Source organism: Dermacentor albipictus, chromosome 10 (assembly GCF_038994185.2).
Source record: "Dermacentor albipictus isolate Rhodes 1998 colony chromosome 10, USDA_Dalb.pri_finalv2, whole genome shotgun sequence".
Classification (NCBI taxonomy): domain Eukaryota; kingdom Metazoa; phylum Arthropoda; class Arachnida; order Ixodida; family Ixodidae; genus Dermacentor; species Dermacentor albipictus.
Window position 1 is genome coordinate 61314905 of NC_091830.1, and position 21766 is coordinate 61336670.

Consider the following 21766-nt stretch of genomic DNA (forward strand, 5'->3'; position numbering starts at 1 on the left):
CCGCACGCGAACTCGGTTGACGAGCGTCGCTCGTCTCTGGCAAACACAGTAGATTTTGTGATGTGGACGAGTATGGCTCGTGTTTGGCGATATTGGTACAAACGGCTAGAACGACTATAGAGTATACAGGGTTAAAGATTGTCCATACCTCCAATTGCCAGCGCCATTTGCAATGAGCGTATTTTCTTTCTGCGATAAAGCGCTGCCGTGGGGCAGGAAAAAAAACTTTAAGAAGTGGAATGCCCTACGCATAATTTAGACGTAAGAGTACAAAAACGACATGGACGTGAACGATAGGACATGCGGTAATCTTCAGCTTCAAAGTTTAGACCATGAACCAATTAGCCCGGCAGCACGTAGTATTCTTCGCATAAAATTCTGAATACAAGGACTTGTGATAGCATGCTCATGTCTATCGTGTACACCGTGCCGCTGACGTACGTGCTGACGTACGAGTTGACGAGCTTTCTCTAACAAGGCGCAGATTACTCTGCGCCTTGTTCAGGCCCACAAGTTTTCAGCGGGGCGTTATTGCGGCGCCATCTAGCTTTAAGTCGGAGAGTTACGGCTGTTGCATTCGAGAATACCATGCACGACTTAGCATCCTTCTTCTTGTTTTTGTTATTTCTGTTTGTTTGTTTGCTTTTTTTGCGAGATTAGCCCATCCCACAAGCCGTTATCAGATGGGCATCAGACAAGCCATCACTAACCGGTGCAAGCATTACGTGTAACTTGATACTGCAAGTAAAGTTTTGCGTCAACAGACATCTCGGAGGCACATATGACGCACAAGAGGCTTCAAACAAAAGTCTCCAGGAACCAGTTACAATACTACATGTAGTACAACTATATAGTATCATCGGCCTTCAGCATTCATCGCCGTTGTACGTTGTGTGTGCGTACACAGCCAGAACTAGAACAATGCCCTGGCGGACGGAATGCACATTATATTGCCACTCCAGAAATTCCAACTCCTTCCCTCCCTGCAGGCCCTTGCTTCATTCTTTTAGCCCGAAAATATATTCTCCTTCGGCACAGACACGCCTTATTACCTCCGTGTGTCTGCTCGATCGCTTACCCGTTATTTTTCTTGGGCGGAGGAAGTGTCTCCCAAGAATTCAGGCTGTGGCGACCATCACACTGTCTTCAGGAAAGAGGCACCAAAACGACGACGACAAACGAGTACACTGACACACGTCATCATTTCCATGACTTTGCCCTGAAGATTCTAAATCAGCAATCCCAATTTTCCGTCCTAGCGTCCCACACCTACCGTCACCTGGCACTAGTATCCAACACCTGAAGACCCGGTAAGCGGTCCCAAGTGTTCTGCTCCAGCACCTGTCAGCTGGACTACTCTTGCGGCTATGTCCAGGCACAAAGGCTACACAAGAAAAAATTCTCTAAAAGCTGGAACAGTTACCAACTGACAAGACTAACAGTTACGCGCGTTGGCTCATTAATGTAGAGTTCTATAAGACCTTACTTCAATGCTTACGTAAGGAGAACCTACACGCTTCTATTTAGGTAGCAACTTACGCTGCAGGGCATCATCATACCGTGTTGGTGAAGCAGCACACTGACCAGGACAAGGAGAGACACAAGAAGAGACGACACTCTCCGCCTTGTATTGGTCAGTGCGCTGTTTCGCCAACACGGTATGATGATCAATCAAGTCGCCCAGACTTTTCATATTACTGAGCTGCAAGGCATGTTCTTGCAATGAAGAAAAAAAGCTGGTTGTGGTGCGTAAAAATGTAATAAAATAGTGCAGGTCTGAAGTGCTGACATGTCCTGCCACGGACACATGCCTACGGACTCACACTGACTGCCCTGACCTATTCAGCAGTAGATGGGAAACCATTAGTCCTCTGTGTTTCTAGGTTCTCTCCTTCTCGTACGCCGACCAGGGACGGCTCGCAGACAACTTTCAACAGCAGTGAAAGGAAGGCTGCAGGGGTGTTGCTTCTGCACGTGTACAACTGCGCCAAGTTAAGCCCAGCAGAGTTTGGCAGCGCTTTCGGTTTCTTGTAAGATATGCTGAAACAACGTATGTTTAACGTGCGACAGTGTCGTATTCGCTCAAATGCGCAAGAGAGAAGTAAATCAAATTTAACGCTCACTTGTGCATTTTGCCTAACTTTGCTGTTGTAAATAGGCTGTTTGTTTTTCTTTCCCCAGCTCAGGCTATCACGCATGAGAACCACGGACTTTTCTTGATCACTTTTGTGGACCGCTTTGCCTCAGTAGCAGAAAGTCATCCGCAAGTGTAGCATCAGTCACATGACGAGAACCGACATATTCCGCAAGGAAAGGTCGATTGCTGTAGTAAAGATGGGCCACGAAGTTTGCTTAATACCGGACGAAACCGGAAGTGGTGCTTTCTTCAGCACCCGACATTTTTTATTTGTTTTTGCCTGCACTGTAGGCTTCTTGTCTGCAGTCTTCATTGTGTTGTGCGCGCCTCCCGGAAGCTTGCTACTCTTCATTGTCGAAGATCCTCGTCTCTGTAAAAAAAAAAGCAGAAAAAAAAGTAAGCAGGAGACAGTAGTTGAAAATTCTGCGTTGCACATACGTGGAGCGAATGATGAAAATGCGATAACACCGCAGTCGCTTGGCGAGTTTAGCGAAATGTTAAACTTGGTGCTATTAATCAAGCTGCCTATTCTACTGAAACACTACAGGGAAAGATTCCAAGTCGGTAGGGACCGCTAGCCTACAATGTCGAATGACTGGTCCAGCGAAAGACACGACCAAACAGGTCAGCTCTTTAAAAAAAAATGTGGCATAAGCCATTGCGTATGATTGTCAAAGTCAGGGATAGCTGTCTCGTGGGGCCCTGCTGTCTATCCACATGCCGTCCTGTCGTTCACGGTAAACCTATGCACGCAATCTGATTACACGGGGCCGTGGACAGGACTCTCTCGGTATAGAATCGGCAACAACATTCAAAAATATTTTATACAGTAGGCATGTCTTGCGAATCGATCTTATGCAGAACCTGCTGCCATCTATTGGCAGCTTTCCGCAAATCCACCATGTTTAAGGGGAGCCGCAGCATGAAGACACTAGCCGTAGCCGCGTTTACATTAATACGGTAAAAACGTATCGTACTAATTTATCGTGTCGCATATACTCATACCCACCGTTTTCATGAATGTGCACTTTATTATGATGATGATTTATTGGAATCCCCTTCGAAACGGGGCGGTGACAAATATTGACCAAGCCTCCTTCTGTTAATCAGGTGTACTGTACATGTTTTTCATTTTAGCATTTTTGTATACATCGCTATAATCTTTTTTTTCCTCAGAACTTCTCTATTTTGTATCACTACGTATGCCTGTAACAGATCCAGTTGTATGAATTCCTTCACGGCTTTCTTTTCCAGCAATACTTTTAACGTATCTTATATATCTCGACTGCTGACCGTTTGATGATTGCGTCCACATTAAAGACAAGGTGTACTTTACCTCCGGGTCTCACTGGAAGAATCCCTTCGCATTCCATTAGGATGTGCTAAGTGCTATGTGGCATTAGAATGTGCTAAGTGATATCCATCCATGGATGGATGGATGGATGGATGGATGGATGGATGGATGCTATGAGCGTCCGCTTTGAAAAGGGGTGGCAGGTTGCGCCACCAAGCTCTTGTTCTTATTTTGCTTATTGGCCTGTCTTACCTGTCGTTCTAAAGAAGACAAAAAGACACACCCAAGAATTCCCAGCATCAAGTTTTCTGAACCACTACTGGGAACATTGTTTTTTGTATGCCTCCGTTGTTTGTGGTCTCCCTAGTTTTCTTCCACCAAACATCCAATCGCCTCTCACTAAACTCTGTTCAGGACTATGCTGAAGCCCGTGAGTACAGAGCATTGGGCGTGCGTTAAAGAACCTCAGATGGGTCAGAATTAAAACCTGCCCCCCCCCCCTCCCTGTGGCGTGCCTTATAAGCATGTCATGGTTATGACACGTAAAGCTCCAGAGTATATTAATAAATAAACGCAGCAAATTTCTGTAACTCGTCCTACGCCGTCACGGTCCAAATATACGAGAAAATACCAAATTCGCGACGCCAAGATACCGACCAGTGCCGAGGTTTCGGGGTGAAATTCAAGTCAGAGAAATTATGCCTTAACTTTATTGGCTAACTCGACCCTTTTTTTTCTTTGTTTTTTTTACATGCATGGTAACGAAAAGAGTTTGGAAACGCCGCTCAGCAAGTCTATTAACAGCAGCATCACTCAATAAATTATGTTTTAGAGCGCAGCTCTTTGGCGTCCGTTCCTGGGTTTCGCGTCGTCGTCGGCGTCGTCGTCGTCGGCGTCGTCGTCGACGGCGTCGGCCTCGTAACCAGCTCGCCTCCGCCGCCGCGCTCCGCCGCCGCGCATGCGCCGCTGCTCCGCCGCCGCGCATGCGCGCTGTCGGCTCTCCGGGCGAGGGAGGATGATGGAAGGGAGGAGGAGAGACTGTGGAGGAGGGCTGGCTACACAAATGGCTCTTTGGCGTCCGTTCCTGGGTTTCGCGTTGTCGTCGGCCTCATAACCAGCTCCGCCCCCCTTTCATCCCCCCAGCGCTAGCAGCGACCGACTGATACCGCTTTCGTGAGTCCGCTACCGCACTCACGAAAGACGTCGTGCACTTCCTGCAACTCGCATTAACCGTCCATCGATCCACACCGATGTTAGTAGTGGGGGACTTTAATGTTGACATAAAGACAAACAGCAATTTCCTAACACTTATGCGGGAGAACATCCCGTTCCTCTCGCTCGTAACGCGTCCCACGGCTGTGACAACCTCGCGACGCACTTGTATAGATCTCGTCTTTGAGAATCAAGCATTGGTGTACCAAGTCGAACATATATCAGTCTATTTCTCCGACCACAAAGCTTCCTTCATGACTGTCAAGAACTGTTAATGGAGTCTTTGTTAAAGGAATACGTGTGAAAAATAAAAAAAAAATTCTGTGACAGCGCATACATGTGTTGCTCGATTTCTTTGCCTCAATCTATCGAAAAGGTGAAACAGCTTATTTGCTGCGCTCAAATTTCGCATTAGGAAGTAACGTAATCGTCGGTAATTTTTTATCGTGTTTTTACTATTGGCCTGTGGATGTAGCTCAAGCAGCGTCTCAAGCAGCGTTATCTGTGGTGACATTATGTAACCAGTGGTGAGAGTATACAGTGCTTTTTTTTATCTTCTTTGCATGTTGATTTTTCGTTTTCGAATGTTTGCTTTCCCACCACATTAAATTACGGACAGCCTCCCCGTATTTCAAGAACAGAACTCACGTCTGCTTTTTTTGTGTGTGTTTTCTTTCATTTTACGTAGACTCCCTCTGCTCTTCGTGAAATGGAACGGTCTACGTACTATTTAGTTAAGTGTCTATTCTCCCAGCAACCGGGAGAATTTCTTAAACGAATTTCTCCCGGCAGTCACCTCCTATTGGCTCTCGGAATATTAGGTTAGTTTAGATTAAGGGCCCTATAACGTAAAACTATTCCAATATGTTTCTATTCCAATTTCCTGACGTCAAATTTGCGTAACCACCGACGCAAGCACCGGGCGGTCACCCATAGGGTTGTCTCAACAGACCAATCGAACGCTCTCCTCGTTCATAGCAGGTCCCTTTTGTTTGCTTGAAAAACGAATAACATTGCCTACACTGAGCGGCTTGTTGTATCTAATTGGCCGGCAAGAGGCGAGGAGAACGCTCAAGTGGAGAGGGATTCGCTAGGGCAGAGCCAGTGCACTGAAAACCGATAACCGGATGAAGAGGGTGGTGCCGGCGTCTGCGATTGGTCGGCTTTCCCTTACTTAGCTTGTGGTGGCTGGTCGAAAATCGCGGCGGCATGCAACGGAAGCTGAAGAATGACGCTAAAATTGACCCTCAGCAAAGAAGAGTTGGCAGAATGAGGTAGTAAACGTGTCGAAAGTGCTTAAAAACGTTACACGGTCACGCAAGCAGTTTTATTATACGCAAATACACCCATGCTCTCCGGCAGGTGCGAGTAGCCAGCGTCTCAGTGATCGGCGGCAGCTATCTTTTATTCCTTTCGGAACGGGGCAGCGTGCGGCTATTCCGAAAAAAATTCAGTTTTGTTCGGCATATTAATGCATCTTTATCGCGTACACGTCACTTTGACGCGGTGAGTTTGTGCGGTTTTGTGACGTCGCGTGACAGGCAGGTGAAGTGGGTGCAGCCCGAAAACTTTTTACCAATAGCCGAGGGCTAATGGTGAAAAGGGGTCGAATCAGAAATAACTGTTTTTCTTTTTTCTGTCAAATCATGCATAATCAGTGTGCACACATCATATCAGATGGGGAGGTGTTGCGGTTTTTGTACGTCGCGTGACAGACAGGTTAAATGGGGGGTGGTCGAAAAAATTTTTTGACCAATCGCGGAGGGCTGATAGCAGAATTGGAATAGAAAAGTTTGGAATAGTTTTACGTTATAGCGCCCTAAGTTAGGTTAGGTAAGGGCACACCTGCGGGCTCTCGTGCACACCTGCCGGTAGTTTTTCCCAGCAGTTTGGCACGTGATTTCTCTGCACCAATAGGAGGTGAGTGCGCGGAGAAATTCGTATCACAAATTCTCCCGGCGGCCGGGAGAATCGACGCTGCCTACTTTTTTACGTTCAGTTATACTGCAAAAGTGAGTTCTTTTTTTTTTTCGTAGTGTGGACGGAAAAAAATTAAATTATGGGGTTTAACGTGCCAAAACCACTTTCTGATTATGAGGCACGTCGTAGTGGAGGACTCCGGAAATTTCGACCACCTGGGGATCTTTAACGTGCACCTAAGTCTAAGTACACGGGTGTTTTCGCATTTCGCCCCCATCGAAATGCGGCCGCCGTGGCCGGGATTCGATCCCGCGACCTCGTGCTCAACAGCCCAACACCATAGCCACTGAGCAACCATGGCGGGTAGTGTGGACGGATTATCGAGTGATTTTTTTTTTTCAGCGTGCCGTTTAAACGTAGAGCGCAAGAAAACGCCATTGAGATGTTTTACCCGTTCGGCAGCTTCGGGCGGATCCAGTGGACGGCTCAGGACTCGGTGATCACCTTGGGGGTGATCTTGCAGGTGCAGTGGTGCGGCACCTCAACCGCGCCCCACGCTGGCAGGCTGTCGCTGGCGGCGCCACTCTTCCGGTGGTACAGGATCATGAAGCCCGAACGCTCCGTGCACTCGCTGTTGTACCTGCACCGTTACGCGCGTATTTCCAACGAGAGCCGGCTTGCACGTCGCCGCCGTGCACGCTGTTCCTAAAACTGGGCACGCGGGGGAAACGAACTGCTGAACGAAAGCTGTATGCAAAAGCAGGGGGCTGACAACATATTCAAACACCGAACGGCCCACTGAGCGAAAAAATGGATGTGGCTTAGCTAAGGTTAAGCCCAGGATGCGAAGCTTACTAGCCTTTATTTTAGTTGTTGAAGCACTGTTTAGCCTGGTGAACTGCTGTTGCTTGGCTATATTTGGTTCGGCTAGACGAAGAAACAACTCATGCAGGCGAGCGCACGAGCTGAGACCCGGCTATGTAGCTACGCGGCCGCAAGCGAGCGCACGAGTTGAGCCTCCGCTTTTGCAGCTGTTATGACGTCATACGGTAGCTACGCGGCCGCGCGCGGCGCAGCAAGGAAGAACGTGGTTGTGCGGCTAGTATGCTTCGCATAAAAGCCAGCGTCTGTAGCAGTTACGCGGCACCTAAGTTCCCATTGGCTGCGATGCCACGTGACGTCGCGGGGGCGCCTCGACGGAATAAAGCAGACGAATTGGAACACCTGCTGCGCATTGGCGCGCCAGGCGTTGCGTGAAGGGAGAGGGCGTGGCCGCGACGCCACGTCATCAACGCGCCTCGACGGAGCAGATGCAACGACGTGACGCCGCGGGTCGAGGCGGATTGTTGTCGGTGAGGCGGTCACGTGACGCGCGCGTGCGGGTGCCGCCGTCTCGCTCTCGGAAGCCGGCGCGCCCGGTCCGTATCTCGCTCTCTCTCCCACACTGGTGTTAGCTGCAGCGCGTGCCTGCCGGCCTTGGTGGCCGCTTGGTGCTTCATCGGTGTTTAGTCGCGCAGGACGTCGGAGGCATGCAGCGTCCTTGATTTCTCAGCAATATCATCCAAGTGATTCCGCTGTACAGCCAAAATGCTAAATTAGAAACTACCAATAAAAAACCCTGTACCAGTTTAATCGGAAAACTCTATAACATACCCCGCAGCAAAACTCGAAAACATTACTCGCCGCGCGAAATTCGTAGGACCGCTGAGCGGCGTCCAATTGGGCATTAATGCTTTCCCATTTACGACTCATAAGAGTGCTTAAGCGTCCTCGGAGTTCTTTTTTTTTTTCAGTTTCGCTATTAAAAACAGCTATTTTTCTGACCCGACCACTCGCCCAGCCACTCACCCATCCAGCCGTTTATCTACTCTGCCGCTTTCCGCGGGCGGAAAGTCAAGCGCGAATTCCAATCTCGACACTGACAGCAAACACACTGCAGAACGGGACTTCCGCATCGTATCTCGACGCGTGAAAAGCGAAGCGACGAACGCGAACGCGTGCTCTTAAGCAGTTCGTCCGCACGTGTCATTCCCACGTGTGACGTAGCGTGGGAGGGGGGGGGGGGGGTGGAGGGTACCCACATGGCGTCAATGCCGACGCAGGGCGTGCCCTGCGTGGCGCAGCGGTACGAGAAGACCCACTGGGGAAAGGCCTCGTCCTGGACCACCTCTACGGCGTTGCCGAACGAGTCGACCGTCTCGTTGAGCCTCTCCCACGCGGTGCTCGTGCGGCATATCTCCTCCGACAGGGCCGTTATCGGCGTCTCCGGAGGGGTCCTCTTCACGCCCCGCACGCTGCCACGCTCGCCGCCCTCGGGCATCCGTGGGGGGGAGGACCGCAGCTGGCGGCTGCCGCTGTCGCCACGCTTGCTCACCGTCGAAGGCTGCGGGGGGGGGGGGGGGGGGGGAACGCGAGCGCGGAAGGGGGAGTCAGCGTACGCAGTTGAAATCTTACCGGTGTCGACACCGGCTGCCTCCTCGACTGCGCATGCGCGGAGTTTATCGGGAAACCAGTGTGAACCACTGTACTGTCCTGCAAGTTTACTTGGACGGCTTCCGCGGGCTATCGTGGTTGCGTAACAACATTGCAACGTCCAGGCTGTCTGCTTCGATCCTAATCTGCCCTCCGTATTTGCCCTTTGTCCTGGCAGTAATAAGTGGTAAATATAAGTGTTAGGGGGAGGGGCACTTGCAACCCCCTCCCACATTCAGAATTGGCGTGGGGTGGCAAGTCACGTAACTTTAACCAAGGCGTATACGTACACATATACATATATGTGTTTTTCACATATATTTCGAATCTCAATATTGCCTAATAAGTTCAAAATACTCTATATCATTCAACAATTAGTCAGCAGTATTTATTTATTAACATTACGGCTGTGAAGTGCTCCTCAACTTTTTGTTGAGTTATTGTTGTGTACATTCAATAACTGTTGAGGCATTCTTGAAATGATATGAAGTCATTTCCTCAGGAATCTGTCAACATTTCAATAGCAATTTTTATAAAGGAAATAAGCCTTCGTTTGTCCTTATCTCGTTTTAAGAGCAAAGTATTAACAATGCTTTCTCGTTATCAATGAGATTTTTTGTCGTTGCTATTGAGCTGTTTGTTTTGATTCTGTTAAGCCTAAGAAAGGACGCCATATCTAGCCCAAGAAGTCTTTTCATTTCTATCTACCAGATGGCATCACAGCGTTTGTCATTGCTTTGCCTCGTCTTGGATACGGGTGCGCGAAATTTTCTCGAAGTGTCCCCTACTTTCATGGGCATCGCGCTGGGAAACTTCCCGGACGATAGCCGCAAGTTCCGTGAGCCTGGTAAATGCGCCCGGTAAAATCGTGGCAGCCGTGGTCAGTAACAGAAACGGCAGGGCGGTAACGCTACGCTAAAATAATCCATTGTTTCAGGCCCTAATCTGCTACATTATTGTGGATACGTTAGGTTGTCAACATGCTTTTATGATAAATCGTAGCGCAGGGACGCACAGAAGAAATGGCACGAGAGCCCAAACTGCAAAACAGAAAGTTCATAATCAGCGACTTGTATGTGCAGCTATTTATCACCCCGTCACATTCTCGGTTCACTTTCTGAGGAATGTTACCTCCGTATCTGAAAAGTTGAATAGATGTGATTTCACACAAGCAGAAACCAACCGCGGTTCGTTGAGTGTTTCCTTACGCGTATGTGAAGGCGAAGCTTTCTTCGCGAACCCTCGCTAACTTTTCTGATTGTGGCTGCTGCTAGGTGCTTTTGTCTTCCAGAATAGCCCCACACCTGAAGAAAATTAACGATAATTATTTGCCCGATGGTGGGATCGAACCTAGGTTCCCTATGGTAGCAGCCCTATAGTCTCACCATTAGGCCACAATCACACGTATACTTCGGACGTGCCAATTAACTCCAACTAGCCCATTGAGACGATCGTACTGAGAGTGTCACATTCCACAGCACGGGTGCCCGCGCGACTGTTTACGTCAGAGATACATGAACGAAACTGGAAAAAGCTTATAGCATTTGTTTAACAGCTTCAAATAAATACCAAGATATCCGCTGGATCTGCATGCATTGTTATATGAGCTGTCACGTTACAATGAGTATAACCAGGCTGACATCCTCGACTCACTTTACAAAGTACATGCCAGGCGGCTTGCTCGTTCACTCTCGAGCTCTTGCGCGTTTCGCGCTGTCAACGTGCAATGGCAAGGCGGAGACCAACCCTGGTGTTAACAGCGCAAACCGTAACCAACAAGCCCAAGCTGCTATTCTAGCGGAGATGAACCGTTGGGTCTGTGGCAACACGGATTGAACGAGGGGCGCGTGCGCGTCCTGGGACACTTACGGGCTCGTATCCGGCAGGCGGCTCGTCGGGGCTGGCCCGGGGCCTGTCCCGTCCCACCCACAGGTAGCGCTGGTGGAGAGCCGGGTGGCGGCGCACGTGCTCGTAGAGACGACCCAGCCGCTGGCGCACGACTTCGGCCTGCGACTCGCTCAGTCTCAGCGCGGGGCTGTCGCCCAGGTCCCGGATGAGCTCATCGGTGTACGCTGCACACAGGTGATGGCGTCGGAAGCGACGCGAGAGAGAGAGAGAGAGAGAGAGACAACTTTATTTATCCCATCTTAAAGGGAAAGGAAGTGCGGGAAGAAGGCGAGGGAGGTTATCCTACTCGCGGTAGGCCTCCTCTACCACCTCAGCCCACCTCAGGATAGCTTCCTGAAGTTCGGGGTTGTAGCTGCGCATGGCAGCCTCCCACAGCTCCCTACTACTTAAAACTCTACAAAGGTTAGGGGGAGGGGAGTGGTTCTTGCATTGCCACATAATGTGGTCAAGGTCCGCTCTGCTAGCAGGACAAAACTTGCAGGCTGAAGTAGGGTATATTCCCGGGTGAATTTTGTGACGTAAGGCAGGAGATAGAAAAGTGCGAGTCTGTAGTTTACGCCATAGTACCTCGTGTATGCGTGACGACCGAATCATTAAAGGAGGGAGGGTTAGGCGACCTAGGCGGTAATGCCCGCAAATGTCGTGGTACGTAAGTAATCTGTCTTTGGAAGTGAATGCTAGAGGGAGATTATTGGCGTCTGAACCGTCCCCTGCCTGTGCTCGGTTCGTGAAAGCTCGAGCACTCAGGTGGGCCGCTTCATTGCCGATTAGGCCTGCGTGAGCAGGTGTCCAGATTAAACTCAGAAGTTGGGCTGGCGGATTGTGAGATAGAATGGCCAGGGCTGTCCTGCAAACCCTACCCGCTCCAAAGTTGTGTATGGCAGTTTTGGAGTCACTTACTATGACAGAGTAATTGGGTATTGTTGCAGCGAGTGCCACCGCCGCCTCCTCTGCCTCCTCCGAGGAAGAGGCTATAATGGATGCTCCCGTCGCAATACTGCCAGTGGAGTCAACGACTGATATGGCAAATTTATGTCCACATGGATACTCTGCGGCATCGACATAGAGCACGTCTTTGTAGTTAAATAACTTTTTCTGCAGGGCTTTAGCTCGTTGTTGCCTTCTATGCTCGTGATGAACAGGGTGCATATTCTTAGGTAGAGGAGGGATATGAAAGTGCTCATGTATCGAGTGGGGAATATTGAATTTCTCATTGGTCATGGGTGCTGGGGCAATACTTAGGGAGTTTAGGATGTGCCTACCAGTGTGGGTGTTCGATAAGCGCTGGTATTGAGCGGTACGACGCGAGAGTGGAACGTAGAATTAGAGCGCGCGGAACAGCACGAGTGACAGGGTGGACAGGTGGGCTAGTTGGGGACGCACATTAATAAAAGCTTGGAGCACTGAAAACGCGAAAGGCGTAGAGAAAGAAGCACACACCAGACGCGCTCAGACATAACTTGTGACTTGTGAGGGAGCGCGTGTGGTGTGTGTTTCTTTCTCTACGTCTTTCGTGTTTTTAGCGCTCCAAGTTTTTATTAACGACGAGCGAAGCACATTTCGTCCCGAAATTCCGTACGCTTTCTGCTTTTTCCTCCGAGCAAACCATATACTGAATTCTTGACAAAATTGTTAAAGATTTTCGTAAGAATTCTACTTGAAGACATGCTTAAAGCATGTTGAATTATTACTCTACGTTCACGTGAAAACGGGAAGTAGGCGGATAGATTGGGAAGGAATCGGTTGACTATTTTACACAGGGAAAAGAACAGCAAATAGTAAAATTACAGAGGAGGTATTTTGTGAGCGCATGCGCGAACAAGGAGAGTGACACCCCGTCAAAGACGGTCACGCTGGCAATTTGATTTCAAACGCATGGCAGAAGAAATTAGTTTCAAACTATTAATTATGGGGTTTTACGTGCCAAAACCACTTTCTGATTATGAGGCCCGCCGTAGTGGAGGACTCCGGAAATTTCGACCACCTGGGGTTCTTTAACGTGAATAAAGGGAAAATGAGACATCCACCTGATCGTAGCAATTGCTACAAACGAAACCCATACGGGTTCCTCGTATGGGTTTCCGTATGGGTTTAGGAACCCGTATGGGTTTCGTTTGTAGCAATTGCTACGATCAGGTGGATGTCTCATTTTCCCTTTATTCATTACTTCTCTCCACCTTGCGGGTTTCCGCAGAACTACTACGTCGGTTCTTTAACGTGCACCTAAATCTAAGTACACGGGTGTTTTCGCATTTCGCCCCCATCGAAATGCGGCCGCCGCGGCCTAGTTTCAAGCTATAAAACACTGCTTCCCAACAAAGGGGCGCCAAGTGGATCCACGCTATACTAGGCGATGTCTCGAAACTGGAACTGCGCTCAGGAATGAGCAGACGGCCCGTTGCAGGCACAGTCCTACATCCTTCTCAGGCACAAGTGCATTCGCATGACTACGTCACCCCAGCATGGTTGCCCCCAGCCATACACCTTCCAGTGCAGTGGAAGTTGTATCCAATACCAACACTGAAAAATTTAAAGTTCCAGGCGGTGGCCGAGGCCGAACAAAATAGGTATAGCACGATTGAGACGCAATAGGTGAAGGCAAGGCATGGATGAAAAGCTCCAGGAAAGTTGGCCATAACCTCCACCGAAAACAGTTTTTTTTTCTTCATTTTCGGTTTCTTCCCGGAGTGAGGAAAAGATCGTAACGTCCAAGCTCAGTTCCGGTGTTATTTCGATTTTCAATTTAGTCGCTGTTCTTTTCCCCCACAAAACGTAAATGATGTGACAACGGTCATATACTTTCGTATTTGTTCAAGTGCAGGCGCTAAGCAGGTTATCGTTGCTTCGCTGTCACAGCAGATAGGCAGGGCTAAACACTCTGTGACAAAACGCTCGCTGTGGACCTGATGCATTTATTTTCGATGTAGGGTTGGCATCATGGAACGACACTACTCTAATTCTATTCCTTTCCGCGTTTCGCAAGTAGACTGAGCGGCGCTCCTCTTACGACATCAGCAGAATGGGCTGGCTGATAACAGTGATCAATAACAGAGGAATAGAATCGAAAGAATGCAATCTTTGCATTATACCGACCCCTCTTACAGTTTCATTCACGTAGGTAGTTTCACTGTAGAAGCGTTTCAGGGCCTAACGTAAGGGCTAGCCAGTGGCTCGCTTTGGCATGCAAAAAGCAAGAGTGTAGCCAGCAGACGTTATCACTGCCTTCCTTATATTTGCATCTGGACATCGGCAAGAGCCAACGAGACACACTCACATTTGATTATGAGCCGCACGATACCGCTGCTGAAGTTGAAGGGCGGAGGGTGATTGGTTCTGAGCACCTGGCATTGGGCTGGAAGGAGAGCTGCGTGGGGCATCACAAAAGAAATTCAATTCGCGGTTACTCCATAAGCTGCGTATCATGTGATTACAAGAACTGCTTGCACATGTAGCCAAAGAATAGTGAGTAAGAGCCAACAAGACCGTGGTCCAGCAAAAGCAAACACAAAAGGTAAACAGTGCCGCACTGTCTCGTTTATGAACCGAGTGGTTGACCCGCCATCTTTCGGCGGTAGCAAGGTAATCTGTGCGCTGCGCTTCCATCGCAGCAACGGGAACTTGGAGACACGAAGAGAAACATAAGATAGTGCTTAAATATATTGCGCCAGGATGACCGTTTGCTGTTCTGGGAAACGAGTGTCTTTTCTGAAACCCGGTGGGCCTTTCAAATTTGGTTGTAGCTGCAGGCTGCAGTATTACTCCACAGGCTCTTGGCAGCAGCTTCTTTCCACATAGCCGATTCAGGAGCCACTTCAAGCATGAAAAAAAAATGTAGTGGTTTGGAAGGGGATTTGCACACAATATAGTGCAGCGCACACAAACACTGGACGACTGTCCCAAAGTTCGCTTGTCCTAAGAAAGTGTTGCATCAAGTAACTCAAGTTAACTTATTTGAGAGTTAATTCACTCATGATGGAGCCATTCAGCGCTGGTAAAACGGACACAATCAAGACAATACCGGTCGCCACGGACGCTACATTCACAACTCACGCCCCTACACTCGCACACACTACTCACAGGCACTCCGCGCTGAGCATGGTCTCGGCCAGTGTACCAAGATTCTCTCAGCACTGCCTCCTTCTGGGTTTTACAATGCAAATAAGACAATCTAACTTTGTATTGCAATAGGAATTATATGAACACTCCAGGCGCATCTCTGCCGTCGCCGTGATGTTCCGTATAAAGTCCAAGGACGATGACGCCGTCGCCGCGCGCTCTACGCTGTATGGGCGAATGAAAGCGTGCGAAAGGAGCCGACCATCGCGGCTCAATCTCGCCCGCGCGAAAGGGAGCAGAGCGGGAAGGAAGCGCGCCGTCTTGCGTCGCGCGCGAGACGCCCAACGTTGCGAGGCAACGGGGAAGGAAAGGGAAGTGAGGGGGGGGGGGCGTTCTATTCCGGCTGCAACTGCGTATGTGGCGGCTGCGCGCAGTCGCGCGGCCGTGTCTTGAGAGCGATCGGCGTTGGAGGCGGAGTCTAGGTGCGTCGACGACTCGTACTATAGCTTTGTGCGTGCTATGTGTTCTTGGCGCGCAGCTGGCGTTGAAGCGACAGACAGCACGAAGGTCACTTCGCTCGCTGACGCTGTCGCGCTTGCTTTCGCCAGCGTTTCGACAGCGAGTGTCGAGTATGATGCGTTCATGTTTGCTGTGCGCGCTGACCCCTTGCGTATTAATTTAGTTAGCAAGGGAATGTTTGCCAGTTGATGCGGCCGATAAGGGTGCTATCCTTACTTCGTACGGTTGCCTGCTAATTTGCGATTGCAATCGATGCTTCGCCTTTCTGACGCAACTGCAACTTTTTTTTAACTTTGAACACTGACATCTCCCATTTGAATCATGAACGGCGTTTAAAAAAGTAAGGGCGAAAACTGTTGCTCCTTTTCTAATTCTCGATCTTATCACCCGCATACATTGTAGCCCCCGGTGGAGCTCCCCTAACTATGTTCTGTAATTATGACATTTTATCACATACGAAGGCTTTGTTCTCGACCTAATATTTGCCTTTAGTGCTCCTTTAGTATTGGCGCAGGCACATTTTTAAGGCGTATATATCACCAGTTTACCCCCGTCATTTTTTTCCGCCACTCGCAAAGAAACTCGCGCCACCTCTCGCATATGCTAAAAGTTCCTTTCGTGGAAACATGGCATCCGAGATTGAAGCATCAAGCACCACCAGATCTTGGGGGCCATTGTAGGAGTCCCACTTTGTGCAACATCTAACTCAATTTTAGGATATTTCTCGTATCACCCGATGGAGTAAGTGCAATCTGCACTTGTCCGAACAAAGGGAATGATTTCCATGGGTGATACACAATATTGCCCAAAAAATTCTTTTAGGAGAGAGCTGATTTACCTCACAGCTATTGAAGTGTGAACGAAGAAAGCATTTCTCCCGGCATTTACTATACCGAAATTGATTAGGTTTCTTGCATTTGAAATAATGCCTAAAGTCTACCTAATAGAAACAATAGATCTTTGTTCATTTAGGCCTTCAAGTGAACAAAAACTGATAGAGTGATAATAGGAATAATGAGATAAAAGAGAGGATAGAGTGAAAGAAAGGTGCGCACACTAATGCGATGCGAAACATCCCAACTATCAGAGTCGGGACAAAGTACTTCCAAAATACATAAACAAACGAGTGACCAAGCTAAGGAAAAGAAAGTTAAAGAAAGTTGAGCGCCATTTTATGAGAAACTTACGTCCCGTTTAACGCACGCATAAGCCACTGTGCGCTAATATTTTCATGTTCTTTAATCCCATCGAAGCGTATAGACTCGGCATGCACTTAACTAGCTATTGGCTATAAGCTAAGTACACGTGTACTTGCTTTCCACACGTGCCATATGACATATGCCATAGTACCGTAGCACGCGCCTGCTTAAGTACTGTTGAAGGACGAAGTTTCAAGTGGGAAATCATAAACGGATCCTTCTGGGAAACACTCGTCTTATAGCGGAAACGTGAGGAAACTGATTTTTCTTAACCTATAGTACCGCATAATTTATTTATTTATTTTTTAATTATGAAAATTTCTCTTTTTCTGCAGAAGCATTAAGTACGGAAGTTCAGCCAAGCATGTTACACATAGCGTTACAAATCCAACAGTCCGCAATGATTGTGGATGTCCACAGAGAATCAAATCGTTTATGTGTTTAGAAATGTGCGAGTGCTTGGAAATTTAACAAATGAAACAACAAGTACGTGTGAAGTCATAAGCATAAAGGTAAGACTAATACGTGCACCAAATACTCATCACTCACGTGGCAGCTGAAGGATGACAGCCTCGAAGTTTCCTATAGGAAATCTAGTAGGAAACCCTGCGTAATACCACAAGACGCTCCGAACAAGGACGCTGTTAGCAGACGCCGGATGACCTCGTTCCCCGGATGTCCAGTGGACGCATGTAGCTAGGTGTAGGCTTAAGCGTGAATAGATCAGGTGAAAGCATGGGACTATAGTGTTGCTTATTTTCGACGAAGAAAGGCTGACTGACTGAATAAACTTTATTGAAACCAGCAGTGAAATTTCTTTTTCGACATCGCACCAACAGTTGTTACACATGTACGACTGTATGAAGCCAAGGAAAGCATATAGGCATGTTTTTTCTTATTTTAATTGAAGTGTATAAAGGATAACCTACAGGGAATTAAAAGCGGACGAAAAAGCAACTTGGTTCCCGTGGCAGCCAGGTTCGGCTCCCATCGGATTCGTTTCCCTCCTGCAGCAAGTTATTCTTTTCGTCCACTCTCCTTCCCTTGTAGCTTGTCATTTATACAGTTCAATAAAAAATGTTGGCTCTCCTATAATCGAGAGAAGATGTAAGCATGAAATGGCAACCAGCCAAATAGCTTGGTTGGAGATGATACTAGCCACAATCTTAAAATGGGTGTAGTGCATGTTCGCAACGGCACATTCCACCACACAACGCCGCACCACGCCAAAGTGTGCACTGGTGCATACGGACGCTGCCCAGCTAGAACAAGAAAACTGGCTTAAGGCCGCGGGACAGGCAGCGAAAGACACCAGGCAGACAGAGGGCGCTGCCCAGATAGAAAAAGAATGAATTGAATTCTGGCGCTTTACCTGCCAAAACCACGATTTGTTAATGAGGCACGTCGTAGTGGGGAACTCTGGATTAATTTTGACCACTAGGGGACCTTTAACGTGCCCCCAACGCATGGGACTCGGGAGTTTTTGCGTTTCGCCTCGATCGAAATGCGGCCGCAGCGGCCAGGATTTGATCCCGTGACCTCGTGCTTAGTAACGCAACACCCTAACCGCCAAGCCACCGCGCCGGGTAGAAGCTCCTAAAGGAGGCACCAGGCAGCGTGGCGCCATCTCCCGAGGCGATGCCAAACCCGCGCCGCGGAACTAATGGACTGCTGGCATTCGAAAGAGCGCTCAGCGTCAAAAGATGACAATGAAGTATACGGTGCCCTGCACCTCCCTTTTGAACGTTGCCTATTGTATATGACAGATAAAACTTCAGCGTACTAGAACTTACAACTTGAGTGATAGTGTGAGCAAACATTAGGAACTCGGAAGCAATATTTTTTGTAACTTGTTTGGGCAGTAACTAGCGTATGTAATGTGGTCCTGTGCGAAGGCTTGGGGGCTAGAGGCCGCATTTTTGAATTTTTGATTGGTTGCACGGATGATCTCGTTTTGTTCTCGCAACTTACCCGGATGTTCTTGTTTGAGTGCCAGTAAAACAGCACTGACTTTTGGCTAAAGGTCACCTGAAGGTCGCCGACAACATGAACTAAAAGCATTTCATGCTTAACAACAAATTATTTCCCCTTTTATTTCATTCATTAACTGCTGGTTTCATGTGGTTGTGAATAACAATAATCTGGTCCCTCAGTTCCCTTTCTTTTCGTTCACTGGCACAAAAGCTCTTTGATCAGTAAGCTAGAAAGCGACAACAGCAACGGCATCAAAACACAGTAGCACTTTAAAAGCTCTACATTATGCTAATGTGATACAAAGGCGTGGTGTTAAAAGTTTTTGTTGCCTTTAGAAATGCTATATATACCGCTTATTTTGCAGAGCGTCCTTGACTTGCCCCAGTGGCGAGTCTACGTACAAGCCTCCGCTATCCGTCCTTCACTGTGCGTTGCGACCTCAAGTTTATTCCAGGACCTCGAGCGAGACCTTTGTTCGTGATCGGCATATTTAACTATTATAGAATACTTTTATGAGGCTGTCTACGGGGCCTCCAGGTTAAGTCACCTAGGAGAAGTTAAGCAGCAATGAGCCGTCTTCAGACCCAATGCTTTGCGTGCTGCCTGCAAGGTTCCTAGAGGACTTAGAACATCTTAAAGCTAACCTTTTTTTTATCTACTTCCCGGAGTTTTGCCTGTCGTCGTCATCGTGTGTACACTGTCTAACCGAGTGAAGTGCTCTAATCCTGGAGACAGTGTAGTTGTAAACTGTAACGATCCCAGAGACAGCGTTTATAATAAGCTATACCCATACCGGATATAATGTAATCAAAACTGGACTGATACCGGAGATCGCGTTATCAAAGGTTGTGACTTGGTGGGCTGAGCTTAACGCCAGTGCAGGATGTGTGTCCCAGCAAGAGCTTCAATGATGTTTGTTACGCTGAGCGATCCTGGGGGCAATGCATTCATGGGCGCGACTGGACCGATCCTGATAACGCTGCTGCATTACACGAACTCAAGTGTTAAAAAACCTTTGTTTTCGTTTTTTTAGTTCCGAGGTTTTACGTTTTACGTGCCGATACCACAATGTCGTTATTAGGAACGCCGTAGTGTGGAACTCCGTGTTAATTTTGACTTCGGCGAGATCACTAACGTGCGCCTAAATGTAAGTACACTGGCGTTTCTGCATTTAGCCCCCCCCCCCCCCCCCTCCCATCGAAAAAACGCACGTTTGGAACATGCCAACAGTTACTTTGACTCCCTCTCCCAGGTTGGCGTTGGTGTATCGCCGAGTGCGCTTAGAAGGCGGTCTCTCACACAGCTGAGATGCGTAGAGTAAAAAGAAAAAGAAAGAACAGCTATGATGTAAGCATGGACGAGTTTCGAAACGAAGCACTTGCGTATATTGGCGCTGGTTTATGTGTCGCAAGTGTTCTTCGTGTAGCTCAGTGCGACACTTTACAACGTCCCGATTAGGAGGAACGATTGATCGTGCCCTTGCAAGTTGTGCTGACGGCGTTAAGCATTGCGTTTCACACATCCCAGTATACAGACACCCGTGCTTGCCATTCTATGCCTGCACCACGAGACTAACAGAGTGTTGGTACTGAGAGCTTGATGAAAGCCGTCGAATAAGTTCGCGTCCCTTAATTACCACAGCGCGTGCGATCCACGTAACTCTTATGGATTTAGTAGTGGGTGGTGGTAAGCGTCCGACTCTAGTGCATACAAAACGCACCTGGCTTTAGTCTATGCATAGCACATCTGAGCTTTTGTACCCCTAAAGACCTCTGTATAGTAGGCGGGATGTGCCATCCCTAGTCATCGCCTTTCGCGGGAAGCTAAACTAGCCTTTGCAATGGTATTACGGTGTAGGACTGCAGTGTTTCTGAAAACTTTGAAAGCACGTGACCCCTTTTAGCGTTACCGAACCTGCCATAATACTCCCCAGCTTGGTAAGCCTTCTGAAAATTTATCTGTTCCATGCAATGGCGCATCTACATCTTAATTTAATTTCATTACGTTAACTACAGCAGATAGGGCTACCAAAATGTTTTTTAATGTTGTTTTAACAAGTACTGATTTAATCATATATCTTAAACAGAAGCATGCAGTTTAGCCCTTGAGGCCCAGACTTTAAAATGCGATGACATTTCTTGGGCTATCTCGCAAGCTGAAGTTTGTCGTCTAGTACCGATAAACGAAGAAGCGCGAAGAGGGAAGTGCATCGGTTAAGGCTTGGCGTCAAAGGTTGGTGAGAGGCATCGACGTAATTGGTGACAGTAACAGTTGGAGCATCAATCACCCCCCCCCCCCAAAAAAAAAAGCCTATGACCGGAAGCTTGAGAAACACTGAATGTGCTTCTATCATTTGTGATAGGCAACCAGGGGGAGGTAATTCGTGCCAACCCGATGCAAGCTGGACCTCCATGCAACAGCACGACTCACTCACTCACTCTCCTAAACACTTACCCATGCACCTGCACAAATTGTATGACCAGCATGCAATTTACCGCATGCGATGCTTCAGTAAGAGCAGACGCCCCGCCCCGGCTTCTCGCTAGTGCGGGCTTTAGAACAAAGGCATGATGTTGCGAGTCTACAGTGCCAAGTCTACAGATTGCGCACCTCCCCAATTCAACGTACGGCTACGTATGGTGACGTATGGTGACGTATGGTGACGTATACAAGCGTTCACTAGTGCAAGACAAGCCTAACGCATGCGAGAACGCACCTGACTCCACGAGGAATAGGAACAGGACGACCAAGGTTCGCCTGCTACGCTCCATGCCGTCTGCACTTCGGAAGAGCCAAGCAGGCTGCTTTTGAAGGATCGTGAGAAGGGGCATGTCACGTGATCCCGGTGACGTAGCACCTCCGATTACCGACCAATCAGGCTGATGAGAGGCCACGTGCGCGAACAACAGAGACCTTTGAACGCTTCCAATGTCTCACGGAGCAAAGCACGCGGAACGTCTGTACGACCCGCTGTGCCATTTCTCTGAGACAAACTGCCGACAGCTCATCGCACGAGACATTGATTTCTTCGCCGTCCAGCGATCACGTATATATTTTTTTCTAGCTTTCGAACCA

General features: G+C 48.4%; 1 protein-coding gene across 1 annotated transcript; it reads right to left on the bottom strand.

Moving 5' to 3' along the window:
* Nucleotides 1–2389: 2389 nt before the first annotated feature.
* On the bottom strand, nt 2390–21465 carry LOC135912081 (uncharacterized). The gene is made up of 6 exons (XM_065444462.2): nt 21408–21465; nt 14218–14307; nt 10905–11107; nt 8645–8946; nt 7015–7203; nt 2390–2507 (listed from the first exon to the last, which is right to left on the bottom strand). Exons 1-5 carry the CDS (start codon nt 21460–21462, stop codon nt 7050–7052), a joined length of 804 nt encoding a protein of 267 aa, XP_065300534.2. The 5' UTR covers nt 21463–21465; the 3' UTR covers nt 2390–2507; nt 7015–7049.
* Between the last annotated feature and the right edge of the window lie 301 nt (nt 21466–21766).

Coding starts and splice junctions, on each gene's coding strand:
- LOC135912081 (XM_065444462.2), bottom strand. CDS start 21,462: ATGGAGCGTAGCAGGCGAACCTTGGTCGTCCTGTTCCTATTCCTCGTG. Junction 14,308..21,407: donor CCTATTCCTCGTGGAGTCAG/GTGCGTTCTCGC, acceptor TGCCCCACGCAG/CTCTCCTTCCAGCCCAATGC. Junction 11,108..14,217: donor CGTGCGGCTCATAATCAAAT/GTGAGTGTGTCT, acceptor ACCTGTGTGCAG/CGTACACCGATGAGCTCATC.